General features: G+C 38.5%; 1 protein-coding gene across 4 annotated transcripts in view; it reads right to left on the bottom strand.

Moving 5' to 3' along the window:
• pax7a (paired box 7a) overlaps positions 1–6,696 on the bottom strand; it is a 66,172-nt gene extending 59,476 nt beyond the window's left edge. Inside the window, exons 1-4 of one of the 4 annotated variants that reach the window (XM_088422855.1) lie at positions 6,194–6,695; positions 4,424–4,659; positions 3,101–3,230; positions 2,750–2,878 (exon numbers count right to left, since the gene is read on the bottom strand). In XM_088422855.1, the coding sequence (XP_088278981.1) occupies positions 2,750–2,878; positions 3,101–3,230; positions 4,424–4,659; positions 6,194–6,278 (580 nt within the window). In that variant the 5' untranslated portion in view covers positions 6,279–6,695. Of the gene's footprint in view, positions 1–2,749; positions 2,879–3,085; positions 3,231–4,423; positions 4,660–6,193 lie in introns of all 4 variants that reach the window. The other 3 variants (XM_088422854.1, XM_088422856.1, XM_088422858.1) reach the window with 3 other exon arrangements.
• Positions 6,697–27,746: the final 21,050 nt, after the last annotated feature.

Here is a 27,746-nt window from a genome sequence, read left to right as displayed (position 1 = left end):
ATTTAATAGAAAGAATTATTTCAGTAGTCATCTGTTGAAATAAGTCAAGGGGGGAAACGTTTTAATAATAACAATAATAACCATAAAAGTAACGGTGAACTTTTTAAAAAATATTTATTTCCTGTCGAATTCTATTTCTTATTTTTTTGTGATTTTCAATCAGCAGATAATATGTAATACACGCAAAAAAATAAGATAAAAAGTCAATTAAGTTCTGTTAGGTCCACATTTTAGATTTGCAATATGACTAGATAACATGAGATCAGTGCTATAAAAAAAGACTACAGGCCCATTAATTACTGTTATGTTCATGTTTTACAATCATTAAGACAATGTAAAAACAATTATAAGCAGTATACAATTTTCTGGGGAAAAGCTTTTACGTTACCTTTTCAATTTTTGACAGTACTGTACACTTGTGACTAAAATGTAATAAACATATTTGGTATTTTTGAACATAATTCTTTGAAGGAAACAGGTTTATGTTTTAAAATTTGGTATCTTTACGGCATTTTATTTGGCATCGTAACATTTTTTTGTAGACAATATTATTACACTTGTAGCTAATTCTAATTTACGATCGGGCCTATTAAAAACAACAATATTCGGAATGTTAAATGGCCCTCAAACCACATTTTGCATAACGTATTTTTCCACCCTCTGTGATCTGTCATTAAAAGAACAGGGCACGACTGTAATATGGTTAGCGGTTTGAAGAGCCACTTTTAATGAACTCTCGATTAGAGCTGGAATAAATCCGCGATGTAACCTCCAAAACACGCACAATAAACAACTCGATAAATAAATAAGAAGGACTTAAAATCTGGAGAGAGGAAAAAAAAGAGCGAGAGCGAGGAGTGGATGGAAAAAAAAGGGAGAAGAACCCTCATGAATTTGTGCGCCCAGGGCGAGCCACGATGTGAGCTCGGCTCCGAGATGAAAGTGAAAAGAAATAAAAGGCTGCGTTTAATCTGCTTTAAAGCCCCTCTCCGCTCGTATAAGGGGGCCGCGCCGCGCGCCGCCAGAGTGAGCGGCTGATTGGGGATAAATACATTTGCCAGCGTGCCTGCCAGCTATTACACCCGGTGTGAACACGTAGTCACCTATTCAGCGGAGCCGCGTCTCCGCTGCTCCCCGCTAATAAGTATTAACATTATTATTAGGATTATTATTAAAAGCCATCCGGATGTGAGCGCCGTCTTTTTATAGCCGCGCAATACTCTCCCCGATTCCAAAACACAAGCGCAACGGGGACAAATAGCAGCCAGGGGAAATTATGGGATGCTTTTCTAAATCAGGAGGAAAATGGGGTGGGGGTGCAAGTGGTCAAGAGTTTTCACGCTAGCAAGTGATTGCATTGCATCGGGCCATTATATGAAATTACAAAACTATCTAGCAGCGGGGCGTGCTGAATAATTCATCTCCTTTTGATGGGCCCCCCTTTTGGCCTTTTGTCCAAAGTTTCCTGAATGAGAATGGACGCTCCTCGCTGTTCTGCTTTCCAGGATTTTCCTTTTGTGGCTCCGTGGAAGAAGAAGAAAAAACTATCAATGGAAGGGAGGTTTCTTAAGGTTCATCTTCAAGTTTAAAAGGGGAGTGTAGCGGCATGCCCTTTATTAATATTTGCAGGGTCCAATTCCTAAACGCCGAGGATGGTTTGCGTAATTGCGCACGCACCAGTGACTGACGAAAACCAAATCCAAGAGAAGTATTCCGTTTACAGATTCGCAATTTTGGGGTTTTCGTGTAGGCTGAGTTCAATATAATGCAATTTTCTTAATTATATAAAACGCTGTATATTATTCCCTTGTGCAAATATATTTCCGATTCAAATGTGCGTAATAATTACGCACGTGAAAAAAAAACACGTGTTAAATCGTTCTTAAATTAAAAAAAATATATTTTCATTATTATACTGGCTTATATTTTCCTTTGCCGAAAAGACTTTTTAATGCTAATTTAAAATAAATTCCAATGCGCATATACACACCTTTTGGGCTTTTGTGTAATTACGCAAAGTGACCAAGAAAATATCTCAAAATAATTGAATGGATAAGAAAAAGAAAAAAAAAATCTTCTCTTACGAGAGTATTTTAACAGTTGGGTTTTGACATGTGTGTGTGGCATTTTTACATCATTAAAGGCATATTGCAATACGTATTTAAAAACATTTTTCTAAATTATTTACAGAAACAATACAATGAATCTATATGCTGTATATTTTCGACACACCTTTTCCCCGCTAATCGCCTCTGATGAATCTCTCTTTTGTTCCAGTTTAAGTTAAAATATTACAAGACGGCGACAAAGTGCTTTTTCCTGCAAATTGAATGGAAAATCAATTAGAAATGGAAACCGACTAAACGAGCAACTAACCATATCGATTTCCACTCAAAAGTAACAAGTGGTGACAATCTGACCGTTTAAAAGGGGTGGGATTTTTTTTTTTTTTTTTTTTGGGGGGGGGGGGGTCAAAGCATCACACCGCGAATGAATGGTTGAACGCGTGAATGAATGAGACGCAATTGGCCAACACAAATGAATTTCCTGCCGTTAAATAGTTTCCTGCCAAAGCTCTCCTAAATCATGGAGTGAATGAGCGAGGACGCGACTTCCACGAGGACGCCTCGGAGGAAGTGCATTTGCAAATATTTGGGCAAATCCTCCCAATCCGAGCCAAGAGGAGGCTGACAAGACATGCAAGTGGATATAGAGAAGCCATTAAGGGCCCATGAGGTTGCTAACTTACATTTATCACCGAGGATGCCATCGATGCTATGCTTTGTTTTCTTTTCTCCGTCTTCATCCTTCTTATCACAGTCATCCTCGTCATCTTTTTTGCCAAATCGGGCCCTCAAAACGCGGCTGATGGAGCTCACTAATGGCAACAAGAAGGTAAATGCAGGGTGATTAGCCCTTCGAAGCCACAGCACAACCAAATCATCTCATTTGAAGGACACTGCACAAAATAGTCAAGCATATTTCGCAGCCTCTTTTCTTTTCTTTTTTTTTCTTTTCTTCGACAAGTGATGCTGCGCTATATGGCTCCTATGATAAGGTTATTAAAAGAAGAATTGCAGCTTACCAGATGAAGCCTCACCTGAAGGAACTGTGCTTCTGTCGCACACCCCGTCCTTCAGCAGCTTATCCCGGATCTCCCAGCTGAACATGCCCGGGTTCTCGCGCTTGTACTCCTCGATCCTCTTCTCCACGTCGGGAGTGGCCACCTGCTGCAGGTTGCACGCACACGTGGGGAGGGGGGCCTTTTAATTGCAGCCATTTCATGGTGAGACGATACAAAGTCTCGGGTCAAAATACTCAATTCAAATTTACGCTATATAGCACCCTATTTGCCCGGTGCAGATAGACGATGACGTCACAGATTCTAACGCACATATAGAAACGGCTTTATTGTCTTCTGTTACGACTAAACGATGCTGGGTAGTGACTTTAGCAATTATGATTAAATTGTGAGAACAATGTTTTAAATACAACACGTTAAATTACAATGAGCACGTGACATTTTACGCAATTACGAGTCAAGCAAAAAGGGCGAAACCGATATGTTTCAATTTGACCCAACTTTCCACCTATAGTTTTGAACAAAATGACTTGAAAATTATGGTTGTCTTGTACAATAACCCAGAATGTTGGGTCATCTTACCTGAATATTGAGTCGGTCCTCATATTTAAACTCACGATTAGGTTATATTTATTCCAACAGTTTTTATAGTGAAGTTAATAAAGCGATAACTTACTGTATAAACGTTTTCTCTCTTGTTTTTTTTTTTTTAATAACTCATGTTGCAGGTGTACTTAAATACTGTGGACACTTTCATGACTAAAAATTAATTTACACACCGATAAATATAACAGCTTGAATATTACAAAGAAACATTCAATTACTAACGGTAAATATACTTATCACTTTGTTCTATGGGCAGTGACAATACACAGTACATTGTTTATTTTTTTTTTTAGTTTGGTGAATGTAAACGACGGAATGCTATTAGTGAGTACTATAAAATAATATGGATGTATAGTACGTCCATGTGTGGATTATATACTTGTATGCTATTAGAGTGAAGGTGTACTAATATTTAAAAATATGTGCACGCCAATAACCATTTTTATCTTGATATTATTGCATGTTTGGGACCAAGAAATAAATAGCAGGTAACTAAAAATATCTGCACTGTAGATTTAGTGACTTGTTGAAAATATCTATATGCACTCTGTTGGATTAGCTATTGTTATGGAGGGCCTCAACATATGGATTAATTGTTACACAGTGAAAAGTTTATGCGTGTTTATCCTGATGTAACTGTATTTTTGCAGCGGTTGGCGTGAAACGGCAAGGTGTACCTAATAATATGTCCGCAGAGTGCCGGCATTCCTGCATGACCCCTCTAAACACACTCACCCTGGGCTTGCTGCCCCCGATGGCCCCCGGGCGGATGGAGCCGGTCTCCTGGTAGCGGCAGAGGATCTTGGACACGCAGCCGTGCGAGACGCGCAGTTGTCGCGAGATGACGCACGGTCGGATGCCGTGGTGGGCCATCTCTACTATCTTGTGGCGAATGTGGTTGGGCAGGGGCCTCCCGTTGATGAACACGCCGCCCAACTGGTTGACCCGGCCCTGGCCCAGTGGGGTGGACACTGCGTGGGCGACATACTCGCGTCAAACACACACACACAAAAATCACCCCCCCACCCCCCTAAAAATAACATCCCGCGTGTGGGATTTATTATTATTTTTTTATGTGCATGCACAGATTCCGCGTGCCACCCGAGCCTACTCCACGCGCTCCAATTCCAAGAGCAGTGAAGAGGCTGACACTTTGCCACCTTGATTATTCCTAGTCATGCTGTCCAAATATTGATGTGATCCTCCAACGTTCATCCCGTGGCTTATTTGCCATTTGCTGCAGCGGCCCTCTCCAGCAAATCCACAGCCAACTTGCAAAATCATACGCGCGCACGTGTGAGTCCGCATGCTTGTGTGTGTGTGTGTGAGCGTGTTTCCCTTCGACACTTGAGCACGGACGCGGCCCTAATGGGAAAACGGTTGCCATAAATTCATGCAAATACAAAAAGTGGTCTTCAGACACATCCTCCTCATCTTCCTACAGCCGTATGCCGCAGACGGCTCGAGTGTGCGTGGGGACATGTCGCCAAATTAACAATTAGATTGCCTCTTTTGGCCGCGCCGAGCACTTTAATGTTATTAAAACAGACACTTGTGTTAAGGACAGAAAATGGCACATTTGTGATCAGTCAAAATGGTAATTTTGGGGGCGAAATAAATGTACCTTATCGCGAAGCGATAGTTGTTTACTTTTTTATTTGTAAGAAAAAACATTCAGAGTATTTTACATACTATCGTAAAACACGTGGCCGTGCTGAAAATGTTGAGCTTCAAATTTCAAGCGTACAACGTTAAATGTTGTAAATTTGGCAAATCAACAAAATGTTTTATTTATTGCTACTTTAAAAATGGGCTGCCACCGCTTTTAGTCAATAAGGAAATACTTTACACAACTAATTGTCCGTCTAGACACAGTTTAAAACAACTGAAGCAATGATTCTTTGTTATTATCGTTGCCATAAATGTCAATCATTTGTATTTTAAAGTGGTTTCTGTTTTTAGCGGGGTTTTTTTTTACAGTGCAAGTAACAATTTGTGATGTCTCACACTAACGTGAAAAACAATTTTCACAAAAGAATACTTTAAATCGACTAGTATTATGACCTGTAGTTTTTCCCCTAAAAATATAGATGTACTAAATGCTTTTAAATAATAATTTAAAAAATGTATGGTGTTCGTTTATTTTTCTGTATTTCGAATGCAAAAACATTCAAGCTCATTATAAATCAAAACTTTTAAAGGCCTTTACGTCCATTTCAAAATTGGATTTTTTTTTTCTTCAAAAACGAATTCAGCAGTAAATCCTGATTTTTTTTTTAACTTTAGTGCGGTTTTGTAAGGTGATTGTTTTTTATTTTTGATTTACTATCAAAACACTTGACCCTCACCCGCGAAACGAAAAAACTGCAAATACACATCAAAATGTAAAGAGCGTTTACACACATACAGTATATATCATTCAATCTTTTATTTTTTTTGTTATATTACTATTAACTGCTAAGGCGTGACCTTCATGCCACCCACGAAAAGTCCATGTTGGCTCACCTTCCAGGGGGAATCCGGTCCGTGGGTAGTTCTGACCCGGCGTGGGGCGCACCATCCGAGGCACTGTTCCGGGTAAGGTAGCCATCCTTGCAAGCTACTGGGTCAGCAGCACCACCACGCAAAACAAACAACACGAAGGAGCACTTGAAGCGGCTCTCACAGTCCAAAATGCAGAGAATGTCTGAGTGGGGGGTTGAAAAATCAAAATGAAAAATATGCAGTGAAATTCCAATCCCAGGTGGATGGACTTGGACGAGGTTCACATAAGAGAAGGGAGGGGGGGAATCATTAAAAGTGATACTCAACACGCAGGGGGGAAAAAATAACTGCTGGTCTATTTACAAAGTCATGCTATTGATTCAAAAAGGCAATGGTGAGCTTGGCAAACGCTACATGGACCTCTTGTCCCCTTAGTGCATTTGGCGTGAGTGTAATGTCTGCTGGCTGCGTGGAAGTAGTTGAAGTGGGCAACTTTGGTGCACACGTCGTGGGAGGAGACAGACGAGAGCTCCCATAGGCTCGCCTGGCCTTCGCCTTTGCAGCCTGCAGCCCCGCCGACCAATCACACGGCCGCGTTGGACTTTTTAAGGCACTGCTGCCAACGCCGCCACCATCCTCATCCTCATCATCCTTATCCCCAGCAGCCTCCTCATCTTCCATCACAAGAAGCCTGCACACATCAAGCGACTGTGTTCCTTGGAAATGTGATTCTCAAATGAGTTGTTTACTATGTCATGCTGACATGGCAATTAAACGACTTTAAAAATTGCCAAACTCTTTATTCTGTAGACATTTCATTAAAACGAACAAAAATAATCTCGTTGAACGTTGAATATCATTAGACGTAACGTGGCATTTCTTACAGACTAAATGCATTATAAAACAAAATACATGTTGAACATTTTAGATAAAAAATTATAAAGCTTACCAAACATGAACAAAACATATAAAATGTCACAGTAGGCGAATAATGCGTGACGTAATTGATCAAATAATTATAGCTTCAATATTGAAAATATTTACACAAAAAAATGAATAAATCAGACAGCATTTTAGTGTATTGTCAATATTGTACCATTTCTACTTTTTGACCTGACAATTATTGAGTGCAATTTGGAAATCTTATTTTGATGATAAGGAAATGATTAATTGAAAAAATTTGGGCACCAAACAACAGGTTGACTTTTTCCCTGCAGAGTAATTGCTTCATAGTTGAATATATACATATATCATTTTGTTCTGCGTATGCGCGTGTGTGTGCGTCTCAATTTTGAGACGCAGTGTTCTTTGTGTCAATTGCCGTGGATGGCACTCCTGGTGGAGGGCAAATTTCCACAAAACATTTTTAGCCAGCGACAATTAGGGGAGTGTGCTGGGGGTGAAATGGCGATTTCACATTTGCAGATGCAGCGTGAACCGAGTGGGGAGGATGAGCCCCGTCCTGACCCTCCAAACCAGGCACGTGCAGGGGGGAGTGGGGGGGTGAGATCCCCTGAAGGCTAAAGTTATTTATTTATTTATTACTCGTTTTTTTTTTGGGTACTACGAAAGCCATTTTACTACATTTCAAAATGAAATGTAGTAAAAATTTCAATAAATTCAATTAATACTACCTTCAGTCACATGATCTTCGCAGATGACGTCATAAACTACTCGACGCAAAGTTCCGACGTTGGTTGCCTCGTTTTAATCGTTTAGTGTTGTCTCGCAGTGCAAATTTAAAGAGATGCAACTGCAATTTTCAGCAATGAAAAAAACAAACAACAACAGCACTATTTTTGTCGCAATAATTTGATAACTAAATGCTTTGAATTCGCACTCTTATTCACGATATAATCCCACACTAAATGTTTTGCGAGCCACTTCTCTACTTTGTCGTTCTCGTACATCAGGTGACCACCGCACCTGTTATGATGGGTCACCTGAATCTCATTTTTCGTCAACAGCATGTAGGAAACCCTTTTTAAAGGTTTGCTAATTAATCGCATGTCAGCTTTACAGTATAGCCATTTTATGATGATTTACTTCTCTAATCGACTATTCTCCCATTTTTTGTAGCATCCGCGCTGTAACCAAATCAGCCCAGCTCCAATCATATTATCGTCAGCTATCGCTCCATAAATTCCCTCAACAGAAGCCGTTCAACAAATCCCATCAGGTAAAACACAAAGAGGCCACCCCACTGCTCCAAACTCCGTAAGCACAAAAAAGAAAGCGGCGGGGACATCCAGACAGTCATCAATCACGTGACAACCATACAACAGTGCTGTCACGGTGAGTTGACGTTAGCTTTACTAGCAACCAACAGGTAGGCTAAATTGTTAAAACAGATCTGTCTATTTGTATTTTTAAGCTCTAACGCAATACTGCTGACTATTCTCGCTACTTAACATTGACAGAGTCCAACAATGTGTCTTTAAATCACCTGTCATCAAAGTGTAAAAAGAAGCTAACTGCTGTTTGTATAAAAATTAAAACAACAATAAACGGGGCACTCAACAGGATGTGGTAGCGGAAAATCATGTGGAGGATTAGTGTATGGCCGGGAGTCTTTTTCACATATACACAGTTTACTTTGATGTGTACATCCTATTTTTTTTAGTAACGTCAAGCTCTGCGTTGCTCCATATTGTATTTTGCTGCCTGGAAAGTAGTAGATAGAAATAATGACTTCTACTTCAGGATTACACCTTTTGCCATTTGTTTGTGGCTTAACAAATATATACACATGCCGAAAATAAAAAGCCGAGAAATAACATCGTGATCATTAGGTGTGCCATGACAAACATTTCATTTAAATGGTCTGAAAAAAAAATCAGTCCAAACATTGTATTTTTTTCCATCAATGTTTAACATCCAAGTAACAATCAGAACAATCGCACATAGATTGCACAAAGTTGCCTTTCATACTACAGTATCATACATTTGTGTTCAAACTATACACACTCAGATTTCACACAAGGGTAAATTTGTTAGTCATTTTATTTGTTAGTCATCATTATTATTTCCTTACACGTTCTATTTTTTCCGACTTTATTATAAATGTCTATTTTTCTGACAGTATAAATGTAAAGCTCAGCTTAGCTCAATAAAGTTCAGGAAAACCTGGTTAGGACTGTCAAACATACAATTCTTCTAAATTTGGACTTTTTCATTCCTATTTTGAGCCTAGAAGAATTTTGTGCCAGTCTCACTGTGCTTATATTCATGTTTAATATCATAAATGGGCACACTTAGAAGGAGGGGTTTGCGATGTTGTGGGAGTGAACACAGCTGACTTGCTTCCTTGATCATCTCACAAATCCTTTGCAATTTTATTTTCAGACTATATTTTCCATCTACATGTTACATTTTTATAATCCTTTTTAATAGGTGGACATAAAACTATACGCTTTACTTAGAAGAACCTGTGAGGACCAAAAAAAAAAGAAAAAGGAATATGATAAATAACATGTGTTGGGTCAGAAATTCTCCCAGCCCTCGAAGGACTCATTTGAAGACGACTGAGTGTACAAAGTAAAAATTGGAGTACTCTTGTTCTAACTCTTGAATTAAAACCGTCAACATATTTAGCCAGTTTGTGTTCATATTTCCTGGCATAACGTGTTTTAATAATAATAATAATGGCTTCAGAAAAAAAGAGTGCTTGTATTCAGATTTCAGTAATTAGAAAGAGAAGGAGGGTGGGGGGCAGCAACCTTATCTTACATTTCACAGTTTGTTAGCAATGTTCTTTTCAAGCTCATCAATTCTTCAAGCATTTCTTGGGTTTGGAGTTCCTTGTAGTGGAATTCTGTCCACTAGTGGGCGACTAACTTTTTTTTTTCTTCCCCTTTTTCATCTTCCTGCCTCATGTGAGCACACAAACACTCGGCAATCTTATCTCCATCTTCAAACACTTCTTATTTGCGTCACGGCAAATTAGCAAAGTTTCTTTTTATGCTTGTAGGTGTCATGTTTTATCTTCATATTCTTCAGTACAAAGCGAAGCAGAAGAAAGACAAGCCGTGAAAAGATGTCGCTTGGCTTTGTCTCGTTTGTGAGCAGATGAAAAAGGGAGGAGAGATTGTTCAGTTTCATAACTGTCATGCAAATAGGAAAAAAAGGTAGTTGCCGTTAGTGTGAAAATGTAAAAAACGATTGATGCTGTATTTGCCATGACTGGTGGAAGATGGATGATTACTGTTGGTGTTTCATACAAACATGGCTCACTTTGAGGCATACAGTTTGTCTTAATGGCAACTTACTATTGTTTAGCCACTTAGCAGGCAAGAGAAAATTATGTCTCATAAATTAGAAAAGGCCAAAAAAAAAAAAAAAAACAATTGTGGAGCGTATGCTTTATAGATTAGAAAGTCCTCACACAATTCATTGAATTCAAATAACATCAGAATAGAGTGCCATCTTCAAATTGCAAATGCTCCAATTTAAGGAAAAAAAACAAATTCATACTGAGTGAGGTGATCAAACACATTAGGAGAGTAAAAAAATTCAAGCTAATTATTGATAGAGACTAGCTGTGATTTGAAAGCCAACCGTGTCGTAAAGCATCATCCACATCAAAGCTAAATGAGCACATGGGCAAAGCTGGTATTACGTAAATTACAAAACAAAAATATGTTTTGATTGACAATTTTTTATTTACTGCAGCACGGTGGAAGATTGGTCAGCATGACTCACTGTGCAGTGGTCATGTGTTCACCATGGGCTGCGACCTTCCTTTGTAGAGTTTGCATGTACTCCCCGTTCCTGTGTGGATTTTCTATGAGTACCCCGGTTTCCTCCCACATTCCAAAAACATGCAAAATTACCATTGGGCATATTTGTGAGAATGTGTGTTCAAGCAGGTGTGTGTGTGTGTGTGTGTGTGTCCTGCACTTGGCTGGCAAGCACTTTAAGGTGCACCTCATCTACTGCTTGAAAACAGCTGGGATAGGCTCTAGCATGCCCAAGAACCCCGGGAGGAAATTTTAAATCATGAAAGAAAACGGAATTGTTTTCAAAATTTTGACAGGCACTGTATCATAAATCTCTTTAGCGTAATTAAGATTCATGTATTGCTTGAGTTTTTTAATTATATGGGCAGATGACCTTGAAAATAAGACATTTTAAACACAACATTGATGGTTAAAAAAAAAAAAAAAAAACTTTTTTTTTTTTTTCAAGTACATTTTCCCCAAAATGTTTGGGTGATTCCATTCACATGAAGGATACAATTAGTCCTCTACAATGAAAAGACAAGATGGAGATGTACTTAAAATAATGAAGGCTAGCATTCCTTTAATAAGAGTGTTAACTGTGATAAATTGATCATCTCAAAAGAGGAAGTTGTGGGCAAAATAAAGCGTCTTTTGCACGCCTGTGCTTCTAACCACCTCTTCTTCTACACCCTTGTTAACTTGTTGAGACATCTTCACATCTGCTCGGAATTATCCATCACTTCCCAGTTGGGAAAATGTTATCGCGGCAGAGGAGACGAGAGTCGTATGCAGAGAAGGAGAAATGTCACTTTGGGTTGTAATTGAATGAAGGAGACATGATGGGAGTTGCGCAGGTGTGACGAGGGGCCTAATGAGGAAAGCGATGACACGGACATTCCTCATTTGGAACACGTTAGCCTGTACCGCTTTGAGGTCAGTCGGGGTTAAAGAGAGGTTCACTCCCACCAGAATATACGGACCAACCACAGAAACTAGTGACGGATAAAAAGGCTCCATGAATGTTCTGCTGTTGACTTTCCACAATCGGGGTTTTGGGAGTCGGTAACCCATCGTAGATCAGTGAAATAAACAAAAAAACAATGGTTGCTCTGGTCAGAAAACAACCGTTTTAAGAGTTCACCATAAGGCCTCCAAAAGGTCATTCTCTAGACCAGGGTTCAGCAACATAGAGAAAAAACACAACTCATGCTTGAATGATTGATTATACAGTTTTTCAAAAAGATGGGCAGTTGCTCAGCTTTGTCACGGATGGACCGACAAAGACCAATTTGGTCCGTCTTTTAATCCGGTGTTGTACACGTCACCCGTCACTGTTGGCGGTGGATTGTCAAATCACTCAATTGATTCTTCAAAAGTTTCAAGAAATTATCGAACTGCCTCAGACTTGGGAGTGTGAATGCATAAGTACAGCCTAATAGGCCCTGAGCGTACATAAAGGAAGACATGAATGGCTGTATGGATATTAGAGCATTACTATGCAACTCTTTCTTTAAAAAGAGAACATGTGTTTGTTTGATGTGAGGAACACTTTCTCATCATTGAAACTGCTGCATTTCATAGTCATGGCTTTATGAACTGAAATGCTTACTGTACACAATTTTTCTCACTGCATTCATCTTACAGACCCAAAGTATAAAAACAACAACAATATTTTAAGTATTAGATTTGTTTTATTTTATTCTGCTTCTTAAATATGATTTGAATGAAAAAATCACATCGCACATAGTTGAGCAGAGCATTCTGGGATGCCTCTCCATTCAAGTAACCTATGGCACATTGTAAAGTGACAATCTCACGGATGAGCTCTAAAACAAGAAAAGAATTAAACACAGCAACACTTTTCTCATTATTTACAATTAGGGTTAGTTTGGTTTGACTTTTAAACCTATCTACTTACTTTTGATTATCGAGTGTAGCTTTTGCATTTTGTTTAAGGTCAATCTGTAGGGTACTGTTAAATGGTATTTCATCAGCAATTCTTTTCATTTTTTTTGTTCGGTGCTGGAAGTTTTTAATTTTTTTGTTTTTTAGTGGGGGTGTTGATAATAGGAGTGAGTAATGGATTGATGATTGGCTGACAGACTAAAAATGACAACTTTTAGTTTAAAAAAAAAAGGCAGACGTAAGAAGACGAAAGCGTGTGTGTGTAGGGGGTGTCACTGATGACTGATTTTTGTGGAATGTGGGGGATATGTCATAACTGGAGAGGAGAGGCAAATAATTGGTTTGAAGCAGTTTGCCGCACAGTGTGTGGCAAAGGGACTGACAAGAGAGGACTGGCGAAAAAACAACATGTGTCAAATTGCCATATGAGTCTGGCGTTTGACTTACGAGGGCAAAGAAGGTATGCCCGTAATTCAAAGCGGTGATCAAACATGGTCAAAGGCCACTCAAACAGGGTAACGGCCTGCAGATCCCCAAGGAGAACATGAAGTGTGCTTTGCTTTGCTTTGCAGAGCGACCAGTTGATTTTAGGGCGAGCAAGATCAACATGAAGATGATAGGGAAAATGGAAATGACTTGCTTCTTTTTCTCGTTTGTGTAGAAAAAGTAGTTATGTTAATGCAATTTCTCTAGTTTGCTTTGGAACAAATCAGCATTATTTGTGATAGTAGAGGCAAAAGCCAGTTGTGTGGTTTTGGTTCATCTCCGAATCCAAAATAATGGAAGCCCCAGAAATGGGCATGGATGCCTACAAACAATTATTTGTTGAAACTTGGCAACAAGAAAAAAAAAATGATTCAGAAGAGCTTGTCTAAGCATATTTATGTGAATTCTTTGATGGACAATGAGCAAAATTTAGTATCAACTCATTGATATACATGTTTTGATTTGCTTTTTTTTAATGGAGGACTACGAACTCTTGTTTCTTGTTATCATAGCTGATTATTTTTGAAAATGGAAAGTGACAGGTGGAGAACAAAGTGAAATAATTCGCTTTCAGATTTTTAAAATGAATCTGTGTTCTAATAATTGGCTCTGAAATGAATATGTATTTGTTTTTCAAAGTTAGAATACTTTTATTATCATTGTATGTCTGGTATATAATGGTATACCTGAAACCAAAAAAAATCTTATTTTATTGCAATTAAACTTCAAATGACAAAAACAAACCCTTTTCCTTGGGGTCATTCGCACCCCCCAGCAATCAACTCGCACCCTCCAATTTGAAAAGCACGATATTAGCGTGAGGTGCTGGCTCGAAAATTCAATTTCAAAAATTTTCTTCAGTCATTCTAATCGTTGTAAAACAACTAAATAACCTTTGGAGGTTTATTTAAATTTCAATCCAAAATGTTACAAAATAATGTATAATGATATTAAATCCATTTTAGTGTCAACTTTCATTACTTATGAAAAAAATATCTTCTTTGTTTCTTGCGCATAACCAGCTTGAAAGCCATATAGAAAATACTGTGAATACATCTTGTAGACGAGCCATCCAGCATTTTGCCACTTTTCCAAAACAATCTCACCATCTAGCTCATTTTAAAATTGTTGATTTGTAAAATGGCAAATCAATTAATTTGATTTATTGTCCAGTACCAGATGATATGCATGGTTTCTTTTCTAATTTTTCAGATTCATTTTTTTTTTTATTTTGACCTCTATGAATTGCTTGGCATCCACTCATTATTATTATCATAATAAGTCATAATTAAGTTACCCGAATACCACGCCGATGCCAAATTCTTTATTTTCGTTAATAGAATACCATACCAATGCCAATTGAGTATTTTTGTCTAAACAGTATGCTCGAGTGACATCGGCTAGATGGGTGCAGATGGGCCGGGTCGCGATCTATGGGAGAGCGGGGGACACATCCTGTCACATCTCATTACATGTGTGCATGTCCTCCTCACTAGCACGCCATGTGCGCTGCCCGCTGATGTGAGATGGAGGATAACGGAGGTAAATCAAGGCTTTTCTGCACTGGGAAGCAGCTGGAGTCCAAGACACTCTGACAAAATGGTGCTGGGAGCAGCCAATCAGAGCCTGCCAATCTGAGCAATTGGCTCATGTGGAAGTTGGAAGGAACTAGGAGCTAAACAAGTGGAAAATACGAGGCACATGACAGAGCAGTGAGGACGATGGCTCCAAAAGAGCAACAATGGCCCTTTATTCCTCAAAAAAAAAACAATGTGCTGTCAAATCTGCATTAACGTATTTATCATCCAGCAGCGATGCTCACCTGTCCTCTTTTTCTTTCATCAGAAACAAAACAGACATTTTTTCAAATTGTGTTTATGTAGAAATGCTCATGGGAGTAGCATTTAATTCAGTCAAATTCTACGTCTTTGATGATTCGCCTCTCAAACATTTGAAACGGTGACCATTGAGCCAATGAGATAACACTGCAGCTTCCGTGTCTTCAAATTAGGGCTACACGATTATGTCCAAAATAATAATCATGATTATTTTGGTCAATATTGAAATCACGATTCCTCATGTTTGGTCAAACATGTCCATTTATGCTATGCTTAATACTAAGCATAGAAGCTTGGTAGCGTGGAATTGGCTATCAAGGCAGCAATGCCAATATCAACCCTGGGCTTTCAGTGATTTCATATTTATTCCTACCTAATAAGCCTCATAACAACATCAATATGACACCATGGCTTGAGAATCCACACTTTTACGTCACACTAGATATAGACTAACGTGTCATTTCCAGAGAATTTAAAATACTTTATTGTTTTGTCTTGCCCTGTATTGCATTTAATTGTGTTACCACTGATTTAACAACTAATAAACATGACAAAAAAACGTGAGGAATAGAAATCAAATGTTTGCACTCGCCAATGTGGATCCACACACTTCTATTCTTCTTTCTTTCCTCAAGAGGTTTTCAGTGGCTCCGTTGAGCAATTTTTACTGTGTGTCTTTTTCTGTGGACATGGAGACTAATGCTAAAAGCCGCATCTGTCCGCTCGTGTTTCTGGCCTAAGTTTTGAGACGTTTCTATGTCGAGAATCATCATTCAACAGGTGTCTCCAAACATTCTTGGAAGTACGTATATAAATTTTAAATGTACTGCCGATATTTTGGTGCCATACCTTATTTTTTGGTTGCACCCTTGCCCTGATTTTTTTTTTTTTTTTTAACTTTCAAGAAAAAAAAAATCAACACGCAATTGACACTGTATGAAAAGGATGCTTGAACACAACGGGTGCAGCCACACATGTAGACATACAATATTACAGCACTCACAGGCATATATTCTTCCGCGTCTGCATAAATGAGTAATATTGAGTAATAATATAAGTCACCAGTCGTAAAACTCTTCTTCGTTTGAAACTGTATGCCGAAGTCATACTGATCACCAAAAGTAGCGGGAGGTGAAACGATGTAATTTCCATTCAGGGAATGGTCTCTTTTAGGAGGACAATGAAAATGATAATAAGAAAAGACATAAAAACACAGCTCAATTCCGATACGGTTTGGATCAGTCAAGCCTGGTCAGCGTTGCATTTCTACACAGGATGTTGATAACTACTTTGGGTCATGTTATGCGAAACCAAATTATACAGACTGCTTAATTTAAATAAGGTTAACCTGGTGCAATGGCAAGAAACACACACTTTGACTTCTTCACACCATAGTCGCCCTTCACTGTGTCTGATAACATGGAGTTGCAAACAAAATAAAAATGCATAATTAAACATCAGCAGGTTTCTCCAAAAATGTCATAATAGTTCACGCTTAACACTAACCGACACGTTTGACCTTCAAATTTGTGCGTTTTTCCAGTCCACAAAGAGCGCATTTTATTAAATCCCAACGAAAACATTAAAAACTAAATGTGACATTCCGCTAATAGATTGCACCAAACACTTACATGATTTGCAAACAACCCTTTGAGACTCGCTTACAACTTAGTCTTTCACAGCAAAATGTGTGACTAATTACGTCAAATGAGCGGTGTGCAGTTGCTGGGCCCAGGAAAAAGACACTGTGTCCAATAACTGTAAGAATGATTCTATAGAAAGTGTGTCAAACGACGGCCCTGAATAACTTTCTCATGACCGCATGTTATAAAGCATACCATTCGAGTTACAACATGAAAAGAAATGACCTACAGTACACACTCAAAATAACTTAATCGTAATCATAGTCACATAGACACTGTTACTGGAAAACCTGCTCTACCTCGTGAGCCACGGGCACCCTAATATGAAGAACATCTAACATGAATTTTACCCCTTTGCCCCCTTCAAATTGAAGGCATTGAAAATGATACTGCTTATTTTGTTTATTTCTTAATGGGTGTTAAACTCATTAGTCATTAGTTGCGTTTTTCGAAAAGTAGTCACAAGAGACTCACTGTTGGCTGCAATGATAGTGCTTTTGTAAATAAGCTCCGCTTTGCTGGCAGCCATGTTGGTCATGCAAGCAGTGTACATCACAGGACTAACCATTAACCCCAAATTAATCAATAAAAATCAACTACCATTTCTATCAAAACACAACCATTGCCTGCCATTTCATGTTGTCACTGCACAAACACAAAATTTGTTGTGCATCATTCGGAGTATTTTCAAAACACAGGATTATGTTTTCAAGCTTTCAATCAGGCCGGATTTGACCGTGGAGATTTTACTGTACACCATTAAATATACGCATTTGTGACATTTCAATGAAAAAGAAAATAAGATACCACAATACTATGGCAACTCTCGAATGTGCACGTCTAAGTGCAGAAAAATAAAGAAAAATACTTTGCTGAGTTTCACTGGGGGTTTCTGGCAACATTTTATTACAGCAGCAAGTGTAACAATCCATTTTACGCATCCAAGAATGTGCCTGCGTGTGTGTGTGTCATGTGACAGGACCAAAATGTTTGGGTATCACGCTCTGATGTGCATGCCAAATCCACTTGTCCTCTCACACAAGCTAGCAGTGTACTGCAAGGCTAACCGTGGTCCGAGCAGAAAACCGCCGGGATGGAGGTCACAACCTACCGCAGACAGACTTTGGTACTGTCACTGCTTATAGAGCCGCTGTAAGTTACACTTTCATCTCCGGATGCCAACGTTGAGAATGCATGATCAAGTTGCAACTAGCAAGTCATGTAAATAAACAAAACAGGCTCATTTATTCAACTGAAGGGTTTCAAACCTGAGAAAGGGTTTAAAATCAGGCAAGCATGATTTCAAACGAGAGAAAGAGTTTCAAATTAAGAGTTTCAAACACGATTGAGGGTTCAAACATTTAAGTCAATATTAGGCCTACGTGACAGGTTAGGGCAGGGGTGTCAAACTCATTTTAAATCCCGGATGCATGGAGGAAAATTTATTCTCAAGCAGGCCAGACAGGTAAAATCACGTGCTCCCAATTACCTGTGAATATCGAGGGGTTAACTTTAAATACACTGTTGAAAATAAAAATAAAGTTAATAAAGTACATTTATAAAGAAATGCAAGATTGATTATTTACTCTACCACATGAACTAATGTCTGATGATGGCCCAGATGACCACCCCGTCCATTGAGAATCGATTGAAGTATTTTTTCCTACTCTGTGAAGTAGCACGACAAAGCTAGATGCTAATGCTAACGCGAACGCTAAAGACGTGCTCTTCTACATTGTGTCACCGAAGTGATTAGTGGTAACTGATCACTTCCGCTTGTAAGTTGCAGTTCTCATCTGAGCTGAGCCAAAGTAAGGATTTTTGTGGACTGTAACCTTTGTTGTTGTCCAGTCACGAGGAAGACTGCAGAGGATGACTGAGAGCCTTCGTTGTTATCCGAAGCATTGCGGCTAATGGCAGCTCATGACCATGTGCCTGTTAACACTTCTATATCTTTTTTAATATCTTCTTTTATATCATAAAGAAGCAGGGTTTTAAAGATAAGTTTTCAGAAAGGAGTAACATATTGTTAGTGTTTTAAATTAATATTTTATGACAAAGTTATGATTTCAGACCACAGATAAGGGTTCAAAAAGTTTCAAGACAAGGTTAAGGTGTCAAGGAAAGGGTTAGAAGTCAAAAAGCTTCGTATTCCTTCTGATTTAATCTAAATGACTAATCTATACAAGTGAACTGTTAACTTCTATGGAAGCAAAGTGGTGCTAATCAACATTGTTGCTGTTCAGTGAAAACACTGCAATGTCTGCTTAAAGGTAATATCCTTACATTTGTTATTTACAACAGCAGTTAGAATTTCTACGCTGTATTCAACAAACTGTCCTATAAGACGGTATCTGAACTCAGGCTTTTGCAACAAGTTTAACAAGTTAATAAAATAGCATTTGCCTTGGTTGCGGTGAAATGCTGTAGTTAATGTTTTACATTGTCCACAGCAATCATAAGTGCGGTGTATAACAGACTTCATTAATGTTGTTATACTGTATGATGCAAACAATAAATGACACATTTTGATTTTGGGAACCTTTTTAATGACAACATATTAATGGTTACATGTTAAGACTGCATCAGCGTTAAGTCAATTGGCAGTCTGGCATTGGTAATTCATTACGATTTGAAAAATTTGATTTCGGTATCAGACGTGCAGTATTGCATGCTGTAATTTGCGATTTCCAGTTCTGGTTCTGTTTGGTGAAGAAATGTTTTTCTCCAGAGTTCAGAGGGGTTTTTTTCCATTTGTTTGCAATTTTTAGTCAGGGCTAGCTTAGCAACTAGCATGAATTTCGTCATCAAGACAACACTTGTCAGAAATGTGGCTTATTTGCCGCCAAGGAGGCAAAATCTTTGGAGTCACTCCAAAACGTAATTAGCTCAAGCATTAGCCAGTCAAAATGTGTTGCTAGCTGGTGCAGTTGATTTGCACCGAGCTGTCTTTGCTTAAGAAACCCATCATTGAATTACAATTAAAGGTAGTGAGAAATGCGACATGTTAGATAAGCTAGGTGTTTTTTAGCCCTCCATATTTTTGTCACTTTGTTTTATTGACTGAGGCATGAGAGCACATGCTTGTCCATTCCCGAGAAAACAGTACATTTTTGCTTTCATCCCGCGGCTGCAAGAGGACACAAATTTTAGCGCGGGGGAAAAAGAAGTCTCTTTGTTAATGAAGATAAAAGTAATGCCTCCATTTTGCATGCTATTACAATTAGTCTCACCACAACCATCTGAAAGATCCTTCCAGAGAACGAAGATCACTTGACCGCCCCCCGCCTGTGACCAAATCCCCCCCTTTCCATTAGGTACTCCCTGAGAGCAGAACATCTATCAAACTCTTAAGATGGACACAGAATCTTCAAAAAAAAAAAAGAAAAAAAAGCAGAGGGCATCATAAAGCTCTCACAGAAGACAAGTCACATAGCGCCTGTGATTAAAAAGAGCTATTTGTCTTGCAAAGTTTCCAAAGGAATCATATTAGTCCCCCCGCCAAACAAAAATCTTCCTATAGCACATAGATAGCCAGAAATACTCGTAATTCTCAAAGGATGCTATTATTTTTTACAATAATAAATGTTATTAATCTCCCACTGCATATCGTTTTTAACTATAACAAGAGTTCTCATCCTTCCTTTCAATATGTTATTAAAGACCCAATTTTTTGTAGGTGTGTGGGTGAATTTGAAGGCTTGTGCCCTGCGATTTGCTGACAACCAGTGCAACCCACCTCTGGCCCAAAGTCAGCCAGATCAATTCCAGGTAAGCGATATAGAAAATGGATCGACGGGTGTAATTTGGTAGAAATTATTTAAAAACGTAAATCGTGACGTGTGTAGCCGAGAATGAGCCCATTATATTTCATAGTACGTTTATGATTTACTCCAGTAAGGGTGTGAAAAATGTGAATTAGTTTTTTACTGGGTCCAAAGTGCCCACAATACAGCAAAGCATACAGTTTGATGTAAAATGTTATATTTTTGGTGCATTCAAAGCTGGAAGTGGAAATCTCACCGTCTCTGGTAACTTTCTTTAAGTTTGCATTTACACAACTGTAATGTTTGTTTTGTTTTATTTGTTCATTGATGCATCTATTTATTTATTTTTGAGAATTCGTCATATACGTGAGAAGGCTGACTCACAAATGCGCATAATACAACAATTAAATATATTAGTTGAGTACTTGAGGTTCGTTTAGAAAAAAAACTACTCTAAGCTTTCATTCAAAAAAAATATTTCCTCTTTTGTATATATATTTTTGGTCAAGTCAAAATAAGCATCAAGAAAAACCGCATCCGTGTATACTTGCATCTGGTTATCCCATGAAAGCTTTCAGTGTTCCTCGGTGGGTTCGCCGATTCTCCTGTTTGTTATGCAAAGTAATCAATTCATCGCATGGGACGATCGATCAGAATGTCACCCGCAATGACACTCAGTGATGAGATTTACAGTAAAATAAAATTTAACAGGCAAAAATGAGAAAAGCCCCTTTTCTGCTTATTCATGGAGTGCAAGCACCATGCCCACTGATTTTCTTTGATAATGCGCCCTGGAAAATCTGTTTGTTTGGTGCGGTGACAAAAAGTAGCATTGATAAATAACCGATTACCAAGGGAATTTAACATTAGGGAGCCCGCCTGATCGCTGCCAGTGTCACTAGTGGCTGTGGTTGGCAACCTCTAGACCAGAGAGAACCTTTTCAATCAGTTTCCGTCAGTCCTGTGATGGCCTTACTAAATGAATGTTGGGGGGGACCTTTTTTTAGCTTTTTTTTTTTAAATTGGCTTTTTAATTTCTTGCATACAAATACTGTAGGTGAGTGTTTGTATAGTTTGACATTAAACAAGTATGTCGTTTCTTTTTTGCTTGATTTTCAAAAAGTGTTTGGAGGCATGTCTTGAATTGTGACATAACACTTTGAATAGTTTATTTACACCATTAGTCCATCATACCATGCATATCTACCCATTACGTGGTCTCTAGACAAGATATTTGCCAATATATGCTAAGATATGAACTGCCAATTTTATGTGAGGACTATAGAGAAGCACAATGAAGTCATATCCAAAAGGTAAGCAGAGCTGCCCCATTAGCTTCTGACAATCCCTAGATGCAGTATTCAAATTTGGAAGATTGGATTTGTGTCTGACACACAAACTAATTCGTAATCGTAATTCGTTGTCTTGTTAATGAAGTGCTGCCTCCTTGAGCGAAAAGAAAATGTGCTTTTTACATCGTCTTTTTACAATCATGCTTATAAAACATGTCAATGTGATATGACAGGAGTACATTAATAAAACACATTTGAAAATTGACCTCTCTCGCACAATCTTGTGCTTCTAATTCAATTCGCTCAAACTCACTGTGCCCCAGGAAACGCAGTCTGTGACAAAAATCTGACCGACCAGTAGTCAGTCATTTGCCGTACACTTACAGGCTCACTCATAGCAAGCATGCCCCCGTAGTCTTGTGTTGACCTGTTACCTTGGGCTTCGGGACTTTGCTGAAGCTATTGCAGGGTGTCCACATCTAGAACATGATTAAGGCATTACTAATACAAAAGTATATTCTGTATTATTGTCGGCTCATTATTACCTTTAGAGGGCATCATAAATGCCGAATAGCAGTGCTTTCTCAGATGTATCAGCGGTATTGCCAAGGGATCCACCAATTGTTTGCCACTTTCAGCCCAAAATGGTAAAAAAGACACGTTCACTTATCTGCAGAACAATAAACACTCCAAAAATAAATTGGAAAACGAATGTTGTGAAGATGCAAAAACCAGCAAACGTCTGTCTGAATTTCAAATGTGCACAAAGGAGAAGGTCGTTGCTTGGTTGACAACTATTATAGTTAGCAACTCCATTATATCATAGTAAGAAAAGAATAAAAAAGTAAAAAGGTACATAATAAAGAACACTATGTTTACTATTTACTTACTTATTGTCTGTGTATTTGATCACATCTTATTTGACAAAAAGCATCGCATCACAACATCAAGCTGTCGCTATTTTTTTTTTTTTTAAAGTAGTGATGGAATATTTTCCACAAGTCAATAATGTGACAGAGCCACAGGGGTTATAGCAGGCCCTTTGCTTTTTTCTGCGTCAAATATCTGGTCATCTGAGCATCCCTAACTGAGCTGTCACAGGCGATTAGCGGAGGAACAGCTCGTTTTGGTATCCCAAGGAGCATGGGGTGCTCACGAGAGAGCGCCGGCCACAACTGGAATCAATGTCACCGTTGAGATCATCACGCATTGCAGATTCACCATGTAAGATGCATTTGGTTTGCTGCCTCGCCATGTAAAGCCTCCATTCATTCGCTGATTTTTTCCACAGAAACTTGGTCAGCCTAATAACGACACTTTCCTCAGGAAACTTCAGCCTTGCCTTATAGGGCTCCGAGCATTGTGTGTGTCACGATGTTTGTCTGGCCCGCCAAAACGACTTGCGTTCACCATGAGGCTTCGCTCCTGCTAAACTTGCCCTTTAATCTCGTCATTCGTTTTGATTTAACTTGTGTGGGAATAATGGGAAATAATGCAATCAGACATATTCTAAATTATGTAAACTATTATTGCAGCTCTGGTCAAGTGAATATTTTGCCCTTTTTAATGCTTTGACAATGTATTACTGTGTCCAGTTAGGGATAGGGCACTCAAAAGAATCCAAGCTGCTTCTTATGTTGATATATTTCCTGAGAAATCGATTCGAGAGTTTTGATGTATTTTTGCAGAAGAACTGATTGATTGATACATCTATGTTTTCTGTCATTTTGACAAGCAGCTGTGGTTTCATATAAATAATTGACTGGTCACATCATAGAGAGGCAAACAATACTGGAACAATGAGATTTAACACTTACACAGGCTGGAATTACACTACAGGTACAAGTGCCCAATTCCGATTTCATGCCTGTATCCGATATACTTTACTGTCTATTTGCGTGTATATTTCTAATATTTGGCTGCTTACAGCGACAAACAAAATAAAACAATCCATATGTGCAACTTGACAATACAGAAGTAAATATAATATATAAATAAGTATTACAAGTTATATTGTATTATATTAAGTAGGCCTGTGCTAACTCTTCCTCTCATTTACAGCATTTACAGTTAAAAGAGGTTAAACTCAACATTACTCCACCAGCAGCATTTATCTTTCTTATTTAGTGATGGACACACTTATAATGTAGCATATTTAGACTTAGACTACATGTAAATGGCTACGTTTTCACTGCTCTATTACAGTAGTTGCGTATCGAGCTCAGATTTGGTTTTTTTGCTGAGGTCTGAGCAGATGAAGACACATCCAATTAGTGTCAGATTTTTATCTCTGGCTTGTCAATTCGACTGTGCGGTGTAAAAGAATGATTCAATATAAATTTAAAAAAAAAAGGATGGAAATATATGAGATTTTTCTGACATCTCTGTCAAAAAAACAAAACAAACACAAATCACACGGGTAATTCTATGTTCCAAGTGAATGGCAACAGGCTACATTGCAGGACTTGTGGCTAATGCTAGTGTACTAAGGACCATCGCACCCTGAACGATGTAGTGGAACACTCAACATTTGCACAGTGTGCAGGCTTCCGCCGCAGGATTTCACGAGTGGCTTTGCGACGTCTAAGCCCTGGTTTTGTTATGATTCAAATACGTTTTGAATTACAGTTGCAGCATGTGGCGACATCACAAATCATAGTCAAAATACATGGAAGCTTTACATGAGGTGAAAAATCAATTTATGTGTTGGATTCAAGCCAGCCACAGCCGCATGCCGCCAAACTATGTAAACAAACTATAAGCCATATACATTTGGTGTTTAACAGCAACAGTTAAACACTGCGCTAAGTAGGGAAAAAAATAAATGCTGGTACTCCTCTTACCCAACTGTTGTCAGGGTAGAACAGAAGATACTTTGTAAAAGTTCAGGTACACTTTAGGCTTAAAGGGAGAAGTGCCGGCCCACTTAAAGTAGTGTCCACAGTTTTTATTTCATATGTACCTGTGGATGAAATAGCAAAGTTTGTGGAAATAAAATGTATGTGGAAACCGGCTCCATTTTTGTAGCACTTTGATGATTGTCGCATTTGAACAATGTTCTGAGTTTTTGAATGGACTGAGAAAAACTACGCACTCAGAATTTGATTCTGAACGCAATCACATGTGCTGCCAAAAGCAAAACCCGCTCCGCTTATATTCATTTCTGAATCCAGCCTATAATCAGCAGCATAATATTTAGTCTTCATTTTGCATTTTAAAACTTACATTCATTCAAAGAATGGAAAAAGTCTACCACTATTTCAGAGAAATTCACATCATGGGGAGTGTCTTTAAACATATTAAAAATTAAGGCACGACTTTGGTATAATAATATGATTGTTTCTCTTTCCAGTTATCCATGATTACCAACTAAGTATACAATAGAACAAATCAGTAATCTGGAGTTTAAAACAAAGTCAGAAGCCAACTTAGCCATGAACTGGCATGTGATTGTCGGAGTCAAATGATTCATTCTATAGTTTCTTTCTTCAACATGAAAACCACCACATTTTTCACAATAAAAATACATCAAACAACTAAAAATAATCCAGTCACGCACGTGCGACGTGTATGTACAATGAATATTGTGATTCCCTCTCTTGTCAGTTGTTCATGATGTATATACTCTATCAAATGATTCAAAGTTGATTATAGAGCTTCTCGTGCTACACATCACATCTGCCAAGTTGGGTCATCTTCGGATCTTAAATTCTGGGGTCACCTTAGTAAGGCGTGGGAATGAAAACACCATGCTAACAGGAGCACAATATTTTATACAAAGTTTTATCGTAAACCATTGCGCTTGGTGATGTGGCTTTCTATTTGGTATGGATGTATGAAGACAACAGGATAGTCTCAGAATGACAAAACGGGCCCCATCTCTTTTTGTATCTTGGATGACCTCTTTCCTTACAGGAAAAAGAAATTCCACACACACATGTACACAGATTCATAAAACCAAGCTTTACACAACAGGAGTGTGAAATCAACATGTTCTGAGACGGTGGGTGTAGTTGAGCTCGCAATGGGCACAAGTGTCGACATCAGGCACAGCGGTGACCCTCCATTCACCATCAGCCTTCTGGGGAAGAAAAAAAAAACAGCCTTTCATTACCACGAGCTGCTGGGATTTGATTTAAAATGATACATGCTGGTTACAGAAAGCAACATAAGGGGAATAGAAATGACTGAAAGGGTTGATGTTATACATGGAATATATTCCTAGGGGCCAAGATAATCCACCACACAATTGTAACGGTATTAAAATATATGTCCATCAATTTCTTTTTGCTTTTTCTTGTTTATGTACTTTCCACGAACACAATCAGCATCACTGGACTGCAGGCATTTCATTTTAGGTACACATTGACACTTGAAAGTGACAATGCATAATATTTAAACTGTTAGTCATTTTGAAAACCCATCTATAAATTTCAATAAAGTGTAAATAAATGTGTTTATCATATCAACATATTCTCGTGTTTGTATGCCAATTGCAAATAAAAAGAAGGAAGGGGTGGCGGTGGGGAGGTGGTCGGAGGCAGGCAGAACACATTTCATGAAGATGAACAATGATCAGTCCGGAGTTGGGATGAGCTTCTCCGCCTTCTTGTATGTCTGAGAAAGCCCAAGATAACCAACCGGTGTTGACATATTTGCCGAGGTTTTGTAGATTCAACGCAGTTGTGCATTGAAATCAGTGACGAATTGTATTTGTATTCGCTCGCTCTATTATACTTGCTTGGTGTGCTTGCAAAGTATAGTCTCTCTGTGACACTATAGTGCGGTTGTTGCATTCACGTAACACCAGTGAATGCAAGACTTAATACATTGCAGCTTTAAAAGCAATTACCTGCAGTAGTTAACAAAGATAGCAACATCAAAAGAAAAAGACGAAAAGTAAGTGGCGCAAACTAACTACAACAGGGGCTAACTGAGGGGGAGCATGTGTTTGTTTTTACCCACAATTTTCTGCTGCTTAGTTACTTACACTTGATCCCTACCCAGTTAGTTGTATGTTGCACGTTAATCTCTTGCTCCATCCCCCAAAATGCACAAACTCCTCCACATGTGGAATTAAGATCTCATTCCTGACCTTCTCTAATTAAGGACCATGTCTTCAGAATTGAAGGTGCTGATTTCCGATCAACCACTTCACACTTCACACAAAATTTCTGAACCACGTCTTCTGAAATGCCTCAGTTCATCTAAAATTTATACCAGTAAAGGAGTCGAGAATACCCGTTGACTAACGGCAGACTTGGAAGAGTGCAAACGCCCAACCCTTTCATCCTGATAAATAACTGAAGTTGACAGTAAAAATAAATAAATAAAATAATAACAATAACAATTATAATAATAATCATCATCGTCGTCATCATCACCATAATAGCAACGTAAATTGGCTACTCTTGGACCAGCATTCACTGAAGTAGTACTTCTTCATGAATCATTATGTAATACTGCCACCCATCGGTAGAAAGTGTAAGTACGTCTGTCTCAAAATGAGCGATTGGTTATGTCTGCTCGCATATTCATGACTTTTAATCTTTACATCACTGACCACTATTTTTTAAATTGTCAAATTCAAGTTTTCAAAATTAATTCATTTCTTATAGCGCACAATACATTAACGATTCTTTCATGTCCCAACAAAGATACTTTCATAGAGTAGATGAATTTTCTGAATTGACACCGAGACAAGCATGTTAGATTTACGCTAATTTGATGCAAAACAATTAGTTGCGCCTCAAATTGCCATTTTACCGGGTAATACGTTAAAATAAAAAGGTCATGTCGCCATAAAGGCGGACAGAGTGCTGGATTAAACATGTTTCAGGATCATAGCGTTTTAGGAGGGCGTACCATTCATATTTCTTTGACCAATGAATCAAGATTGGAGGCGGGACTTCCGTAATGCGA

Source organism: Hippichthys cyanospilos, chromosome 9, assembly GCF_059441005.1.
Source record: "Hippichthys cyanospilos isolate Australia breed blue-spotted pipefish chromosome 9, RoL_Hcya_1.0, whole genome shotgun sequence".
Classification (NCBI taxonomy): domain Eukaryota; kingdom Metazoa; phylum Chordata; class Actinopteri; order Syngnathiformes; family Syngnathidae; genus Hippichthys; species Hippichthys cyanospilos.
The sequence above is the reverse complement of the archived record's forward strand: the minus strand, read 5'-3'. Positions and strand labels throughout refer to the sequence as shown.